Consider the following 17,741-nt stretch of genomic DNA (forward strand, 5'->3'; position numbering starts at 1 on the left):
ACTGCTGAATGAGACTGAAAAGTTTTTGTGTTTATTTTATGCTCGTGCAAAAAAGGCGACCAGAAAAAGACGATGAAACTTTCAATGTAGTGCCGCTGATAAAGAGGATAAAGGAGTGGGTTTTTGGGGGTAGATGCGGGGTAGTGGGTGGAAAATGCATTTCAGTGGGTGGGCCTTATGGCAGCTACATACGATTACGAGGACCTTAAACAAATAAGCAAAAGGCAATGTGTAAAAACAGCAAGGAAAGCACACAAGCAAAGGAGCAGCCGAAAGTAGAGCGCGCATCAATGACAGAGACACACACACACATACAGTCAGTCACCCATATCACCAAGGACTCATTCAGGACACACTATTGTGATCAGCTCAATAGCATAAGGTATGTGGATCTAATTCTTTGAATAGTTTTAACTTATCTTTTAAACATCTTACAACAGTGCGTATGAGTGATATAGTAGGAAGCCCCCAAAAACAGACTTTTAATAAACCTTGTCTGTAATGATCTCTTTTAAAGAATAATTAACTGCCTTCCTAGTTAAATTTCTTTATTTTTAGTCACTATTTTATTGCCTTTGTCTGTTAAAACTACATTAATACTGAAATGAAAAGTCAAAACTCGGCTAGACTCGGCTGGCTTCTGTTTCTGCCATTTCTCCTCCACAGTTGCTGTTTCTGATTCAGATTCGGATTCAGCTCCTGGTACTGGCTCTGGCTCTGGCTCTGGCTCCGGTCCTGTTCCTATTCCTTTGCTGTCCAAACTGAATGACTCGCCAGCGGGCCAAATTCCCCCTTTTCGCCAACCCCCAGGAGCAACCACCCACTCACCCACTGGGAGAAGTCAACTTGTTGAGGAGTGACAGGCAGACTCACTCGCCAGCCCACTCACTCACTCGCTCGCTCAGTCACCGACTTACCCCCAGGTTCATCGTCAGTCATTCAGTCAGTCACTCAAACTGGCATTTCATTTCATTCACTTTGGGCCTGCTGCCCAAAACAGCACCCATCTCGTCTTGCTCGCCTTTTGTTTCAGTGTAGTTTCCGACGGTTGTAGTAAATTTTTCTCATTTCGCTTTTTGTTGGAGTGGTTTTTTCTGTTTCTATTTGTGCTGTTGCTGTTTTGAGTGTTCCACTGTACGGGTGTAACTGTGTGTGTGTTCTAGGGTGTGTGTGTGTGTGTGTGTGTGTGAGTGTTTTGAGAACACAGAAGCAAATGAAGAAAAACCAACTCAGAGAGGCATAGAACTAGCGGTAAATGCATGAACAACGCCGGCTGCCTGTCATGAAATTTGTATCTCAAAGATACACTCCCTCGCCCTGCCACACTCTCTCTCTCTTCGACTCACCGCTCACCCCCTTTCACCGGATGGCTGCTTCTTCCTCTGCCTCTGCCTCTGCCTCTACGCTCTCCGTCTCGTGCTCATTTTCCGTTTGTATTTTTTCGATGCATTCGAGGTCCGTGGATTTCGTTTCATTTTCATTCCCTCAGCGCACTTCGACTCGATCGCTCGCATCGCTCCCGGAACTCTCGGCTTCGTATTCGAAACTGGAAACCATTCTGAACCCCGAAACCGATTCGAAACTACGCGCTAAATAATCGAAATCGAACACAATTGTAGGCCATTCACATAAAGTTCTTGAAATTACGACCGTTTGGGGCATATTGTGGGCCCAGTGTTTAAAGACCAAAGTGTAAACAAACTATAAACCCGGAGAAAACGAATAATTGAAGCCAAAAATGGGTCGCTTGTTCCAGTACAACCGATTCGGCGCCACGGATAATGACAACAAAAAGGATAATCAGCTTAAAAACAAGATGGTAAGCTTGGAGAAGGAAGAGTTTATAGATTTTAGTCAGAAAAGTCCTTAAAAAGTATCTAAGACTGTTGATCAAAGGAGGGAAGTTGGGATAGGATCTCCAAGAATTTGATTCTTTTTAAGATTCTCTAAGGACGATCTTGATAGAGAGACGGTTTTTGAATAGTTCTTATGATATCCAATGATTACTATCTCTAGTTTTGGTCATTAAACTGAAGCCCTTTTATAGAAAGTAAACATTAAAGCCTTATTAAGTCGTTCAGAGTATCGATTCTAAAGTATTAATTACTTGAACACATTTAGATTAATTCGAAATACTATTTTAATAGACATATTATATATAAAACAAATAAGTATTATTTCCTGAAAACTAAACCCACTCATCAAGCCAAAAATCTCATGCCTCTTGTTCTGAAACATCATGAAATGTATCTAACAGTCCATGCACATTTCACACTCCCCCACACATACCAACATTATCTTCACGGCCAACCCACGCACTCTTGGCACTATCTATCTACAATGAACTTCCCAGCATATTGACCCGCTATAGGGCTCAAATGGGGGGAGTTCGGGGAGGGATGGGACGAATTCAAAACACGAACGACAACAATTAAAATGATTTAGTGTCAGAGATAGCAGGCAACAGCACCACAGCACAAAGGCTGGAACAACGGCGCGGCATAATAAACTCAACTGTCGACGTAAATCAGTGGGACACTAAATCACACAGAGCCAAATAAATATGATTTGCATAAAAACTAAATCTAAGTATTGTAGTATAGGGAGGTAGATAGTACGGGGCATAATCCGAGCGCTAAGCCAACAACAGAAATCACAATTCAAATAAATCAAATTGTAAATGCAGTCCGATTCGGGGCGATAAGTAGAGCAAAGAAACGAAGCTCGAGTTCAAGTTGGAAATTGAAATCAAAACATATGTTGGCCCCATAAAGATAATGATTGATTTGGCTGCATATCTATGGATGTTTAAACAAAACGCATATGTTATTTGTATTTGATTGGCGATAAGCGCTAACTAGGCTTTATCGTCTGGCCGCGATGCCAGCAGCCCGATAGTGCTCATAAGTGGCTTAATTAAGACAAACTACCTCCATGGCTACCTGAACGGCAGAGTCAACTTTCTTTCAAAGCCAAAAGCCATAGCTACTTTGCTTTACTAATCTCCTTATTTGAGTTGGGACTGCTGCCAGATACCCAACAATAACATCTGATGCTGATGCTGAGACTGAGGCATTTATCAAAATATTTGTTTACCAAAAACCATGATGAACACAAGCCATGAGGCCATGATGAGAAAAAAGTTTGTAATTTCAAACTGAAAAACCCGAATGACAGTTTGCGTTTTCAGTTTTGCCTTCCTTCGTGCCGACCTCTGCATTTTCTTTCATTTTTCACCAGAACTGACACCCATCCCGGATTCTTTTTGTTTTGATCTATGGAATCCGTCTTCTCCACCCTCCAGTCTGTTTTTTAATTCAATTTTTCTTTGGGCCAAAGTTGTAGGTGTTGTCTATTTTGGCTCCCAGAAGGATTGTCTTTTGAAATCGGAAGAGTGGGTGTGGCCGCACCGGGAGTTGCTTTAGCAGGAAATATTTTGAGAGCCCTTCACTTCTCAATGCCCTTTTCGAAAACAGAAAAGTGCAAGAATGCGAGTTCTGCTACTTCTTAGATCCCTTAGATCTTCTGGTATAAATCGCTCGACACCTCCCCACAAACCCCACCGAAAACCGAAATCCGCATCCGCATTATCAGAATCTATTGCCAGACATCGTATTGTGTGTTTACAAACCGAGTTTGTGTGTGAAGTTGTGCTGACAAACGATTTCAATTAGCCGGCTCGCAACAGATAAAAGGCATCTCCGATATCGCGGGTCAAAGATACAAAACGGAATCGTCACGAACTGCCGAGCATACGACTGCGAAGAGGACCATACGACCAGAACTAATAAAATTGTCACACAACTGTCGTGGGTCTGGGGTATGGGTCTGTCTGGAATGACCATATGCTGTCGGTTTTGTGGAGGATATGAAGGGAACTGCAACCATATTGCTAGATTAAAATCGGAGACAATTAAAAACCAGAGATACGTTAGAGTCTGCTGGGGAGTAACAAACTAAAGGAATAAAATGCAATACTGTTCATCCCATAGCCAGTTTGTAGATTTTTTAAAGACCAAGTACCAGAAGCACTTACCGTACAATGCATCCCGTTGAAAGTCGGCCCAGAAATTATTTTCCTCCTCATGGGGCCATGCTCTGATGCCTTCGACGCCCTGCCTAAGTGGCTTCTCCCCGACTGCAGTGATGGGCCTCATAATTCTCGATGAGATGCAGCTAAAATTAAATCAACTGCCGGCGACGATTAGCAGCAATGATCTGAGGCATTTAAATCCAAAGGCATTTTAATGCACTTTTCCATAAGAGCTCCTCGAACCAGGGCCCAGACCAGCCCAGCCCAGCCCAGCCCAGTCAGTTGCTCCCTTTTCAAGGGCAGTGATTAATGCCTAGGCCTGTTCATGTTCAACACATGTATTTACATGAAGAGTCTTTGATTTTTGGGGGAAAAGTCTAAGGATAGAAAATTAATTGCATCGCTTTTAAGTGCATTTAATTAGAAATTTCGAGGCAGACGCCTAGTTGACTACAAGCCATGATTTATAGGGGAAAATGCTATCTGCAGCAGCCTGCCTGCACAATTGATGAGCATAATTAAATGGCCAACTCTGCCAGTGTCTGAGGGGACTGGGGAGCATTCTGCATTGCATGCATTGTTGTAATTTATGCTCCATATTTTGCCCAACTACCGACGAATACGAAATACGACGGTCTCCTCACCGTCGCTTTGAGTAAACAACAATTTCACTTATTTTCATGCCGTCTGCCGCCTCGACCATCATCCGTCTGCATTGTTATTTTTACGCTCGACTCAATATAAATTTTCGCCCCTCTTCGTTTTGTTCATGCCCGCCACATGCCACGCCATGAAAATGTAATGCAAATATGCAAAAAAGCTTTCAACGGTATCCGAGTGAGTGGCCCAACCTTCTATATCTTCTGCTTCAGTATTTTCTTCTGCCCCCTCCCTATCCAACTCTACTACTAGCTAGCTGTAGACTACAAATAGTTTTTGGTTTTGGTTTAGTCTGGCCATCAACTGAGCACTGAGAACTGAGAACCTCTAGCCAGCCAACATCATAGTCGTTATCATCGGCACGTTGGCCGTGTCCGTGTTTGAGTTTCATATGGCTTCCGCCAAGGATTTGTGTGCATTAGACGAACTGGGGACTAGACTAGACTCGGGCCAAACTATTTGCATGCCCGGTTACTGGAGAGCAGTAGACATCCAACTTGTAGAAAAAGTTGTCAGAGTCTCTAATTAAATTGTTCTGTAACCCTCAAAGTGATAAATTCCGAAAGTTCATTGCCTCAGCATTCAGAACAAAAAATATTCAGAGTCATCTCTTCACCAGCCCACTCGCTCTTTAAAGAATGCCCCTAACAGCGTTATGTCCATAAAATACAATTAAAATTTCAACAATTTTCATTTGCATTTAATAAACCCATTAAAATGTTTTTTTAAACACCCCATCGAATATATACCCCAGGCAGTCTCCAATGAGATATAAAAAACACAACTCAATTCGATTCAAATTTCAATAATTTTTTATGTGACCTCATTTTTTACACCTATAAACTGCCGCAGAAGGGCCACAGAAATATAAAAACCAAAAAAAAACCCCAATGCCACACGCCACATGTGTCTAAACAAAGGATTTCGGAGCCAAAGGCAAAGCTAATTGCAATAAAAAATGTCGAAAAACACCAAAAAGCTGAAACTATAAACATTTTTCCGGGCATATAAAACTAAATTAGTGGGAAAATCATTTTACGAGTGAGTTGCCATCCCCCCCAAAACTAAACACCAAAAAAAAAAGAACTCGTTTAACTAACTATAAAGAAAATCTTTTAATATTTCACTGAAAAGTTGTATATTCGGAGCTGGGGACTGGAGGATGGAGGGCTGTGTGCGGGACGTGTTTTAAAAAATGTCATAAACTACTCGTAAGTCCATGTATCTCTGACATTTTGAAAGCCCCGACACGTGTGTCCGTGCCGGGATCACTTTTGAGCAGTTTCTCTGGTGTGGCATAAAACTGTCAAATTAGTCGGAACTAAAAGCGAGATGCCTACAAAATATATTCAAAAATGCCCGACTAATGGCACCGAAGAGCCACATGAAATATTACTAATTTCGATTCGAAAATGTCTCAAGGAATTTTCAAAATTTTCATTGGAAGTGTCCAGAAGCAACCAGAGGGGGTTGTAAAGTGGGTGGAGTGAAGTGTTTTATTTTCACTGCACAGCTGTTTTGGCAATTGGCCAATTTGTGAGGGAATAAGTGCCCGGTTGCGGTTACAATTTAAAAGCCACCAAATACCAGTAACCACTAACCACTTCCCACGACGAGGTGGCAAGTTGTGTGGGTTGCACCACCCAGGTCCTAGGGTGGGTTCTCTCTCAGGATTCTTGGCAGTTGAAGGCTCTTTACCAGCTGCTTGATTTTCCAGCGGGATGAAAATTATGGCATATGGATGTGTGGGACCTCAAGTGGCGCACAAAGGAAACATTTCAATAAATTCATCAACTCACTCCGGCCACTTCAACTAATTTCAACTGCTGCCCCCCGATCCGCTCTAAATGTACAATAAATGAAAATTTAACAACTGTTTTTATAAGACCTATGGAAAAGGTCTTGGGGAACCTTTTTGTATGTCAGCTGTCGATTCGGTTACCTGCGTTTTTATTGTAACACCATTTTGATTACAAAAATATGCTAACACCTAGAAGGCCAAACAAAGAAAGTCGGCCCGGGGCGCTGTTTCATCGTCAATTAGAGCCAGAGCTCAACCTTTCCGCAGGCCAGGATCGGGTCGGATCGGATCAGAATATCAGGCCCAGAAACTCCAACACCATACCTATCATTATTGCATTAGCACGCACACCAGAAACCCCTGAAGAAAATAAGAGAAAAGGGCCAACACCTTTTGGTCACTACTGTATACTGGATTTTATTTTGATTTTTTTGGGGCAGGAGAGGGTTTTCGTCGTCTTTTATCATTGAAATTACTGTTTCTCTTTTTTTCTATTTTGAAGTCTTTTGGGCTGGCCGTGCATAAATTAAAACTCATGTAACTGGCAAGAATCTTGGCCATTAAACGCTTGTTGGGCCATTGTGTTTGATTTAAGCCGATAAAAGGTATACTTTTGAGACATTTTCACGCCGCTTCGTCAGACTTATGCGCTGCGTGGCCACATCAAAGAAATACTCTTATTTGGCCACGGCTCGTTGGCCACGAATTAATGCCCACAGTGTCCAGTGGCCATGGGGCCAAGATGTAGCAACCAATTTTCGGCCGGCATGTGTAAACAAGATTTTCAATTCGAAATGCAAATCAATGGGCTGGGCCGGTCGGCTGCAACGGAAGTTCTGCGTCTGCACTTCCTTTGTTTTGAGTCGAGTTCCCCAAACCCATTCTTTCTCTAATTTATTGAATGTGTTGAGTAACGAGGCCCCCTCCTCCTTCTTCCTCAGTGAAACGCCCCATCGAATCAGATTTTATAATCCCATATCGCACAGCTTTACCTGGCCGAGCGAGCTCTTTTGTGCGAGTGGGTCCTGGCTTTCAATTGAATGCTCATTATTTTGCCCATTTGGTTCGAGTGCTGTGTGCGTGCAGAAGTGTTGCCTGCACCGTCGCATCCACAAGGGGTGCATCATCCCAGCGATCGCCATGCACAGAATGGCGGGTATTTTGAGGCATCCGACCAGGCACTCGACTGCAACGTCATTCATCGGCCAAGATTTGTCGCCAACCACCTCGGAATGCGTGGCATTCTGGTCGAAATACTCCGAAATAGTCAATGCCCTGCCTTTATGGAGGATCGATGGACTGATGTTTTTCCCTTCTATGAAGTTCTTCTATGAAAAAATTCATTAAATGTTTTTAAAGTTTATATTAAGCTTGAGAGTTACCTTAAAAAACAGGAACACTATAAAGGTTAAAGTGGTCCACTTTAATAAAGCCATTGCTTCAATATGTAGAAGAGTAAAAATTTGGAAGGCTGGTAATATTACTATTACAGTATCCTTCTGAAAGTCTAAAAATTTACAAATGACAGAGCAGACATCTATATTTGAAATAAAAACAAGGCCTATCGTATAACAAAAAGGGTTACAATAATAATAAAGCCACATTAAAGCCTGGAATAGGTGTTAAAAGTATATCCTTAGCACTAACAACCCCTGACAGGAGCTGCATATGAATATTTTATGGACGAAATGAAAGGCAAATAAGAGCAGTAGAAGCGAGGGACTGGGACTGGGAAATTGTACAACAATGAACAAGTAGAGCAAGCGCATTACAAGGATATCTCGGCAGCAGTGACCCAAAAGCATTAGCAGCCAAAGGAGTCGTGTTTTGAGTAGGAGAAAGGACTGCGAATGGGATTGGCCTAACAAAGGGAGAAAAATATGAGAACAATGCCAGGATAATGGGATGGTAGTATGACTGTTGCATAAGAGTGCTCTTCTAACGAAATGGGAATCCCTCACCGAGACAGATAAGATTTATGGGGACACTTTCCTGACACTTTCTACAAATTTCCACAAACCAAATCTAACAAAAAAATGTGTCCTGTTTGTTTTCGCCCGACAGCTACGCAACGCCATCAAATGTCCCAGCTACTCGGACATCTATGGTCAGTACAATGTGGACTCGGCCCAGGAGAAGTGCGAACAATGGACCAGCAAGCTGCAGTTCCCAAGTGCCGGGGAACAGGAGCCGAACCAGAGTCGCACGCACAAGGTCTACGACAGCATGAAGAACTTCCTGCAGCGCAAACTGTTCGCCCAATCCTCGCAAAAGGAACAACAGGTCCTTGGCGAGGAGCCCACTAGCGATTACGATGAGGTGTGTACAAAATATAGTTTTTTTTTCAAGTCTAGCATTAGTTTTTACAATTTGATCAGATTTTTAATGAGTTTTTTCTTTTATCCTTTTAGCAGGATCTTCTCGACTCCTCGTACCATGCCGACGCGGAGGAAGAGGAGGAGGAACGCGACGCGGACTGCAGCTGCAGCTCCACCACATCGAGTAGCAGCCCCACCACCCCCAAGCGCTCGCCCCAAAAATCCCTGCTGTCACTCAACTGCTGGCAGACCAGCCAGCCTAGCAGTGACTCCAATCCGGAGGACGAGGACGAGGTGGTGGCCGAGGAGGACTCCGATGCGGGCATCTCAGACTGCTGTCAGCTTGTGTCTGAGAACTCCAGCTTAATTACTTCGAGCAAACGCCGCAGGATTATCCAATTGCCGATACGTTATGGTAGCACTCACCACAATTCCGACGACGATGACGATGAGGAGCCGGAGCTGCTGGAGTGTCCTTGGTATCAGCCAAGGATCACGGCCAAGGCGGCGGTGGAGCACCTGCGAAAATCCACACCCGGAAGCTTCCTCCTGCGCCGCAGCACTCCCCGGACTTTTCAGCTCGTCGTCCGGCTGGAGAAGAACAGCAAGGTCAAGGCCTATCCGGTGCAGTCCACCCGGAATCTGATGTACCGGCTGAAGGGAGCCAAGAAGCAGTTCACCAGCCTGAAGGCCCTCATTACGCACCACTCGGTGATGCAGGAGCAGCTGCCCGTTATCCTGGACATGCCACGGGAGCGGCGTGTGGTGAAGAGCGCCGCCATCCGGTACGACGATGACTTCGAGCCACTGGAGTCCTTGCAGCTGCTGGGCATCCTGAAGAGCCTGCAGGCCAAGAGCATCGAGATATAGAAATTAGCCATTAAGTGGGACTATCTGGGGCTGGGACTAACATAATATCGATCTGCAAAGGGAACGATAGGTGAAATTAAATAGGGATTTGTTTTTTGTGTGTCTAAGTAATTGTGATATAGTTTATGGATATTGGTTTAGCTATTACGTCATCGCTTAAGGACTACCAACTAAGGCAAATAATTGAGATTTGTATCCGATAGGGGGCTAAGTTATTTTGTATTGTAAAAGTGAACTATGAATAAAAATCGAACAATGCCATTCAGCAGAAACGCAACCCTCGAGAACTTAATGCAACCCCGCCCAAGCAATCAAAATGCGTATCCTGTTTCGTCCCCCCCCTTTGTCCTTTGAAACTGTAGGGTATCCTGCCGGAGGAGGGTTGGACGTCGAACGCTTCACTTACATGTGATTAGCGATTCGAGTGGCTCTCATTAATTTTTCAAGTGCGGCTCGTGGAGCTCTCGACAAAATGCGCTTGGCAACATGTTGCTGCAACATTGCCGGTGGCATAAATAATTACAGCGGTTACAACTTTTAGAGCAAAACGAATTCTACATGATTGAGGGGTTCTATGGAATTCGTCTGAATAAATAATGTTCAACAGCGAAAACAAATTTAAACGGTCGGGAAACTAAATAAATTATTGTAAATGTATTTTATTTTAGCATTTATTTCTCTTCATTATTCATTTATTTGGTAAATAATTCCAAGAAGCTGTGAGTTCAAACATTTTTACGAGAAATCTACATTAGGGTGGCTCTATTTATATAGTTTACCGTACGGATTGTGATATTTTAAAAACATTTGGAAACAAGTTTTCGAGAATCAAACACAATAGTTGTGAAATAGAAATAACCTCTACTTATTCTTGACATAACTTTATTATTTCTTTTACAAATACTTTTATATTTTATTTTTCATTAACGGAAAGATAAAGAAAAGTCATTAAAACTATATACATATATATAAAAATCCCTTCTACATTCTACATTATGTAAAATGATAAAAGAAGTAATGTAACTTACCATTACATGCATTTTACTTACATCTCCCATTACAACAATGAACACCAAAAAGTAGACTAGGTTTTTATGGATATTAAAAACTAAAATTTTTTAAAATCTATAGCCTTTGGCAACTTTACTATCTGCAACCCGCTTTAATTGCTTCCACATATCAATTTAAACAGAACAGAAACAGAAAACAAACAATCAACAATACCACAACTTCATAAACCTATTCTGCTCTGACAATCAATTTTTACGCTAAATAATTTTCCGGTTAACCCTCTGGGAAAAATGACTTTTTTATACGGCATGATTGATATTCGATATTATTTACTTAAACCAAATAAACGAAATAATTCACGGGTGCAAACAATTGGCTGGCAAGTGAATAAAACATAAACTACAAATATACCCACTGACAGTATCTGCGGACAGAAAATAGTGGACAGACTATGTATGTGTATACCCGAGGGTGCTGAAACAAAAGGCCATTAACAATAACGAGGTCATAAAAAACATTGGCAAACAAATTACAAATAAATGAATATGCTGACAGCATTAATAACGTTACATCATTAATAACCCAATCGAAATGAATACAATAACTGAAAATGGGAAATGTTTTAATTATGACAATAAATTAATTGAACACGAAAGTTGCCTTCTCATAGCTATTTGTATTATTTTTTGGCGCCAGAACTTTTCAGCTTAAGTCGAAGCAACCCTGTCATTAATTGCCTGCCAATCAGACTGACCGCAAAATGGAAATATTTCATTGAAAGTTTCTTCAAAATTACCAGAATAAACCGATCCGACAAGAGAAATGGGAGTAGAAGTTGGGGATTGGGAAATTAACATGAATTTCCATATAAAATCAGCGCAGAATTCTCTTTACACTGTGTGGTCTCCGGTGTTTTTATATTTGCTTCAGGTGCTTCTGGTTTTGGTCCTTCTGGCGTGGTCCTGATAAAAAGATATGTAAAAACAAACATTCCCGCTAATGAAGTGTTTTCATCTGAAATGTATGCTACGTTTATATTTATTTTTGTTTCCCCCATCACTTGAAATATTTGCGTAATTTTTTCACCAGTTTATTTAGCTTTTGAAAGCTGACAGCTGAAAAGCCATGCCAACCAAAAATGTCGCTTCGCAAATTTTCCATTTTCCTGTATGCCCCACTAATTACGAAATGGTTGCGATAATTTCAGAGTAAGTATCTAAAATGCTACCATGAGTAGAAAGTAAATACAAATAAAGTATCGTAATGAACAGGTAAATGAATTAAATAGAATTTTTAGATATACTATGGACTTTAAAATATGAAATTTTAATGATTTTATATATTTGATGATATTTTCAATTTATCAATAAAAATCCCTAATCCAGCCACTGTTAAACAAATTATAATTTGTTTGTCTGTAAATTTCTTTGATCCCCACGATTTGATTACGCGTCTGGTGGCCCTCATTAAGTCAGCATTCAGGTATCCTGCATTCTCCCCCACCTGACACCACCGCAGCTAATTACAAAAACAGCTCTTCTATTTGAATAGCTCGCCCCCCACCCGGTGAGCTCCCATGTACTGGGAAAATCAATAATTGAGGACGAGTGCATCCATGAATGGTCAATCATTCTGCAGAGGAGTGGAGGATACGACAGCCAAGTAGGAGTCCTCCTGTGTGACTGTCTGTGACTGCCTGACTACTGGTATTCATTCAAAGGAGCTGAAATGGGAGCAACAGGAGGAAAATCAATGGTGGCAGGACCTCCCAGCGATGAATGGCATTTGCGATGATATTGCCTGGATTATCTTCTGTTTATATGGGATTTATTCGCCAGGAAAGAGGAGGGCAGGAGGAGTGGTAACCATGTGTTGCCATGACGGCCGCCACTGCCTTTGTGCCACACTGCCTTTTGTTGCGCCTGCTCCAGCCAGTCTGGCATTGCATAAATGTTTTGCCTTTTAATTAGCACGCATTTCGCATCCGATATTCTGGCATGGAGCTCGCCTCAGCCTCAGCTCTGGGGTCCTTAATGCGCTTAAAGCATATCCACCAGCTTTGACGATAATGATGGAAAATACTGCCAAGCTGGACGCTGGAAAATTCAATCAACCACATAGATTCGAACTTTCAGTCGGGTAATGCAATCAAAATAAAGGCCAGCTGCAGTCCAAGACGTTGCTGTGCACTCAGGAAAATTTCTTTTTATGAGTTTACAAAATGATTTATAACAAATATTTTAAAGAAGTTATAAAGTTATTTTGGCTTAATTTTCCTAAATAAATTTCTGAAGCTTCTAGTCAAATTTAATCAAAAAATGGCTCTATCTAATAAAAGAACATTCTTCTCAATTCAAATACAAGCTTTCATTAATATCCTTTACTATTTCGCCAAGTGTTTAAGCCACAAACTCACAGCTGTATGGCGGAAATTATGTGCCACTCGAGTGTCCAACCAGCCGTGAACCGAGTATGATGCAAGTCTTAGAACGAGAAGAGGAAAATTGTGTCAGCAGTGGCACGCACAAGGATAACCAAGCCGCCTGGTAGCTGACTGACTGCCCGACTTATCCTTATCCTTAGCCCTATCCTTCCAACACTACGTGATCCACTGACGACAGCCGGGACAGGAAAAAAGTATATGGCATTAGTATATGCAACAAGCAGCGCAAAGTGCACTCAATTGTTTAGTTGCCCCAGGGCGGTGGTAAAAATGGGATCACAAAGGGAGCTAAAAGGGCCAAAAGGATGGGGGTCTCTTTGTGGCTCACAATCTGTATAAAACAGAAAATCAGTTGGCACTCGGCCAAGTGCATATTAAACGCAGCCAACAAAACACAAGCCCTCAAAGGTTCGATAGAGAGAAAAGGATTTTAAAGGATGTGATTTTAAAGGGTGCCTTACGAAACACTTTATTCGAATTTATTTTATGTCTGTTGCCTGTCTTTCATGGCCTTTCATGTGAGAAAGCAAACAAATTAGAGAAATTATTCAATTAAAAGGAAAACCATTCATTTGTAATTTTGTTTATCTTTGTTTGAGTTTCCAATTGAAACAATTATAAGTTGTTATATCCGTTTGTTTAGCATTAATCCACTAGTCCTGGAAACTCATTTATGGCAAAGCCTTCACTAATGACTCATATGATATCTTTCCTAATTGATATTCTCTCTGATACTTTGCATATATTTTCGTACAATTTTTCCTTAATTTTCCTCCCTTTGTATCCTGGAATCATTAAAATGTCTACTTCCCAGAATTAATTTACTCTATTTCCAACCCCAAGAGCTGCCCAAATATTATCTTACACCGATAATGAGTCTGTCCTGATTTGCATCCCTGTAATCCAAAATAATTGTCCGCATCCTGTTGCTGCTGAAAGGCAGGGATATAAATCAAAGGCACCCATGTGCCCGTTCGACGTCAACCATTGGCTCTAAACTTGTATCTTTTAATTTTGTTAATTAATCGATATGTGCTCCCCATTCCCGACATTCTGCCCCCTGTGGCCAGACAAACAATTAGAAGAAAAGGCACATTCCAGCTGGCGGAGGCGAAAAAGGCAACAGTGGCAGCCACCAGTCTGTGTCCTTTGGAGCAACAGTAACACATGGCACATCTACGCCTCACCACCCACCCATCCCGATCTCACCCCACCCCCTTTGGTGGCTCACATGATTTACAGTCTCAAAAGCCGGCGGCAAAAGTTAAGAAATGAAATTTCAAGAAAATTGCACAAACAACAGGAAGCCGGCAAAAATACGAGGGGTGGGGCTGGGCTGGCATGGGATGGAGGCATCGAGGGCATTGAGCCAAAAGGAAATATTGTAAACTCTGGCTATAAAGCAAATACACGATACATATCAGCCAGAGGATGGGTGGGTGGGTGGTTGTGTGGCTGTTGGGTGGCAGGAGTTGGAGATCCCAAAAATGTGAACAGCACAAAAGTCGTTATCTTAATTACTTTTATAGCTTCGATTTGGGGCAAGTGTAGCAGTAGCAGCAGCAGCAAAAACAAAAAACAGAAACATGACAACAAATACAGAAAGTGACTGGCATTCCAAAGCCAAGAAAACCAAGTGATTCAGATAAACTTGAAAGCCATAACTTGATACACCGACTTCAAAGGGTTCCTAGTTTCATTATAATTAAACTTAAAATTTTAACCCATTATCAAAATTATAAAAAGCCAAAGTCACAGGCACCACGCAGGTTGAACCATCAAAATTTTTGTTTTTCCATTCTTAAGAATCCATTCATGTTCCGTTTTCCTTAAATCAATCCATTGCCAATATCATTTCTCACATATACATATTAAAGTTTCCAGCCACAAAGGAAATCGGCGTTGGTTCATCCGGATACATCAAATAGCATGTGTGTTGTCTAAGATGATCCGTACCCTGAAGCGGGTAATACGGAAAAGGCGTTTCGCATATTCGGCAAGCCACCACATTCTTCACTCTTTCACCACTCATATCCAGGACGCGTCCAAATATCTGCCAGATGTCGTCAAAGTCGCCACGTCTCCGGCAAACCGTGTAGATGCCACTTCTGATGTTGTCTCTCACGACATCAAGTTGCTCACTAGAGTAGGTGACGTCGTCAGGTGCAATATAGTCAGACATCTGTAAGAAATAAGTATTAAATATATACTTTCTTTTAATTTTTAAATTTTTTCAATGAAAACCTGAATAAAATAATATTTTTGACACTATACATACCTTTAAAAATAGTTAAAATAGTAAAACGATAATTTTTTTAGGAGCTCTTTTGATTACCACTTTGTTCGAGATTAAAATTCGTAGTGTCTGTCGAACGGACTGGGTGTTGGCATTTGAAAAATTATTCTCAAAGCCTACTAAGATCATTCAATTTTAACCATTTTTTTGAGAATTTCTTCCTAACTTATGTAAGGAAAATATTAAAGTTAAATATTCCATAGCCTACTAAAAATCACTTAAAGCACTCAACCAGCCGTAAAGCTACCACAAGATACACCCACCTGATATGAAGCAGAATGGATATTATGACAAGCCCAGCAGCCACACAGGATCCTGACAGAAATCAGATATGCTAGGATGCTACCTCATTACCCCATAGAAATCAGCGCATATTTCGCACTTCATTAAGTCACATTTTTCAACTGCTATCAGAAGGGGAAGTGTGCATGGGGCTGTGTGTGTAAGCTCTTGTGTGTGTTTGCCTAGTTAGCACACCAGTTAATTAACTATTCGCGCACATATGTCAGCCTGCTATATGGCTTTCTGGTATTCAGGTTACTAGAGCCTGTCCTTGAGGCAAGGGAAAATTTTTGATGAGCTTTTGCCCAGGAGGAGCGGAGCTGGGAGCCTGCTTAATATTTCATGGCTGACTTTGGGCTGGGCTTTTAAACTAGACACTTAATTAACATTTTGAATGGTATACCCCCTATCCCGTGAATCCGGGGACCAAAATCAATTTCCCTTTTGGCCCCAGCAAGCTGAAACGGAAGCTGAACGAGTCCGGATATGAAAGACGAATGCCCGCAGGCGACAATCGCGAGAATTTTTGGGTTGGAGGATGTCAGCCACAAAAAGTTACAGGGGCGGAGAATAACAACAGAATCTCTTAGTAGGTATTAGAGATGGTTCTTCATTTCAGATAAAATATAGTAGTACCTATAAGGTCTATAAAAAGTAAACCTTTGAAAGCAAATCATACCTAGAAGTACCATCTCTAGTTGAATTATTTTTCCATTTGCCTTGAAGGAGAGTCGTTTTATTCAGCCTTTCGTCTTTGATTATTTATGTCGCGCTTTGCGGCTTGCTGGCTAAAAAGCCAACATCAATAAACTGTTGACAACTTGAAAATAACAGCACAAGGACTGTCTGAAGTGGGTGGCGATGGAGCTGAAGGAGGTAAGGTGTGGGTGGTTCCTAGCACTTTGTTTATTGAAGTGCGCTAAACTTTTTAGTCGCCATCACCGTCGACGCTTGTTAATATCGAGCAGAGCATTATTTATGGCAAACTTTCCGCCAAAACACTTTTATTTCGCAGGGTAATGGCTGAAAGGAAAGTGTAACTTTTAACGAGTTCCTCTCAGCTTGCTTCCACAACTCACCTGCAATTTTTCTCACATTCTCTGTAGATTTTTACTCTTGCCAGTCAATACCTTAAAGTTCTCGAAAGGTAAAGGGAATAAGCTGGGGTCTGGGGTCCCTGACCATGTCCTTGGCCCATGTCCTTGGCGAGGGCCAGGAGTAAACCAGCCATAAGCATTTCATTATTAGAACACAAAAATGTTTAAAATTTCATTAAATGGCTGCGTTGTCCGGTTGCAAACAAACATGGCCAACTTGCTCCCAAAGGGTGGCCAGAAAAAGGTACTCTTAAGAGTTAAGAGGACTAAGGATACTCTTTCCAAGGAATCAATGAAAATAAAGGATTCTAAAGAAGCAATAACTTTCAAACACTGAATGGAAGAAGTACCTTTAATATATTTTGTAAATAAACCTTTTAATTAGAACTGAAAGTACAAGGACCTTCCCTAAAGGGTATACGCATCCAACTAAGCAATTTAGCCTCCCCTCTCATTCCTCACCCCTAACCTTTCGCCCCACAGCTAGTTTCTGCCCCAAACCGCATCATAACAATAGCAACAGGAACAACAAAAACAACTCGACCCCCAGACGGACAAACAATTCATAAAAACGTTTAACAAAACGCAAAAGTGAAATGCGCCCCACAGCCCAGAAATGAAATTCCCAGACAAGCAGGAGAGCAACTCCAAGGGTCGGGGCTGCAATCCCCGGTTGCAATCATAATGAGCAGCAATTCCAATACCCAAACCACCCGAACAACCAACACCACCGCCACGGGAGCACCACAGGAGCAACCACCGCCAAAGTGGTCAGCAGCAAACATTGCAATTTCATTTAATAACAAAATATTTGGACAGCTCCAACGAGCGTCCCAGTTTGGAGAAGTTCGGGGAGTGTGTTTAGAGGGTGAAGAAGTGTGGATAGAGATACTCCTCCAGAGGTGGGAAAAAGCAAAAGAGTTGCGGCAA

General features: G+C 41.7%; 3 protein-coding genes and 1 long non-coding RNA gene across 5 annotated transcripts; 2 read left to right on the forward strand and 2 right to left on the reverse strand.

Annotated features, from left to right (window-relative positions):
• The first annotated feature begins 1,445 nt into the window (after window positions 1-1,445).
• Window positions 1,446-9,959, forward strand: LOC6506393. Of its 2 annotated transcripts, none has more exons than XM_001957913.4 (3): window positions 1,446-1,819; window positions 8,559-8,813; window positions 8,906-9,959. In XM_001957913.4, exons 1-3 carry the CDS (start codon window positions 1,739-1,741, stop codon window positions 9,680-9,682), a joined length of 1,113 nt encoding a protein of 370 aa, XP_001957949.1. In that variant the 5' UTR covers window positions 1,446-1,738; the 3' UTR covers window positions 9,683-9,959. The 2 variants fall into 2 exon arrangements, with proteins under 2 accessions (XP_001957949.1, XP_014764729.1); XM_014909243.3 differs by having other exon boundaries at window positions 8,909-9,959.
• Window positions 6,894-8,018, reverse strand: LOC26515560. The gene is made up of 2 exons (XM_014910256.3): window positions 7,877-8,018; window positions 6,894-7,822 (listed from the first exon to the last, which is right to left on the reverse strand). The coding sequence occupies exons 1-2, from the start codon at window positions 7,928-7,930 to the stop codon at window positions 7,460-7,462; spliced, it is 417 nt and encodes a 138-aa protein (XP_014765742.1). The 5' UTR covers window positions 7,931-8,018; the 3' UTR covers window positions 6,894-7,459.
• A 1,434-nt stretch (window positions 9,960-11,393) lies between the features above and the next one.
• On the forward strand, window positions 11,394-12,915 carry LOC116655806. Its single transcript, XR_004310868.2, has 3 exons — window positions 11,394-11,714; window positions 11,783-11,901; window positions 11,965-12,915. It is a non-coding gene; the product is annotated as an uncharacterized LOC116655806 (long non-coding RNA).
• Window positions 12,916-14,641: 1,726 nt separating this feature from the next.
• Window positions 14,642-15,519, reverse strand: LOC26515128. The gene is made up of 2 exons (XM_014910215.3): window positions 15,415-15,519; window positions 14,642-15,318 (listed from the first exon to the last, which is right to left on the reverse strand). Exon 2 carries the CDS (start codon window positions 15,316-15,318, stop codon window positions 14,995-14,997), a length of 324 nt encoding a protein of 107 aa, XP_014765701.1. The 5' UTR covers window positions 15,415-15,519; the 3' UTR covers window positions 14,642-14,994.
• Between the last annotated feature and the right edge of the window lie 2,222 nt (window positions 15,520-17,741).

The sequence above is a fragment of the Drosophila ananassae genome, chromosome 2R (genome assembly GCF_017639315.1).
Source record: "Drosophila ananassae strain 14024-0371.13 chromosome 2R, ASM1763931v2, whole genome shotgun sequence".
NCBI lineage: Eukaryota > Metazoa > Arthropoda > Insecta > Diptera > Drosophilidae > Drosophila > Drosophila ananassae.

What these genes read in the sequence shown, in the direction of transcription:
- LOC6506393 (XM_001957913.4), top strand. Translation starts at nt 1,739, where the DNA reads ATGGGTCGCTTGTTCCAGTACAACCGATTCGGCGCCACGGATAATGAC. An exon ending in ATCAGCTTAAAAACAAGATG is followed by an intron (nt 1,820 to 8,558) that starts GTAAGCTTGGAG and finishes TTCGCCCGACAG; the next exon opens with CTACGCAACGCCATCAAATG. An exon ending in CCACTAGCGATTACGATGAG is followed by an intron (nt 8,814 to 8,905) that starts GTGTGTACAAAA and finishes TTATCCTTTTAG; the next exon opens with CAGGATCTTCTCGACTCCTC.
- LOC26515560 (XM_014910256.3), bottom strand. Translation starts at nt 7,930, where the DNA reads ATGGCTTTATTAAAGTGGACCACTTTAACCTTTATAGTGTTCCTGTTT. An exon ending in TAGTGTTCCTGTTTTTTAAG is followed by an intron (nt 7,823 to 7,876) that starts GTAACTCTCAAG and finishes ATTTTTTCATAG; the next exon opens with AAGAACTTCATAGAAGGGAA.
- LOC26515128 (XM_014910215.3), bottom strand. Translation starts at nt 15,318, where the DNA reads ATGTCTGACTATATTGCACCTGACGACGTCACCTACTCTAGTGAGCAA.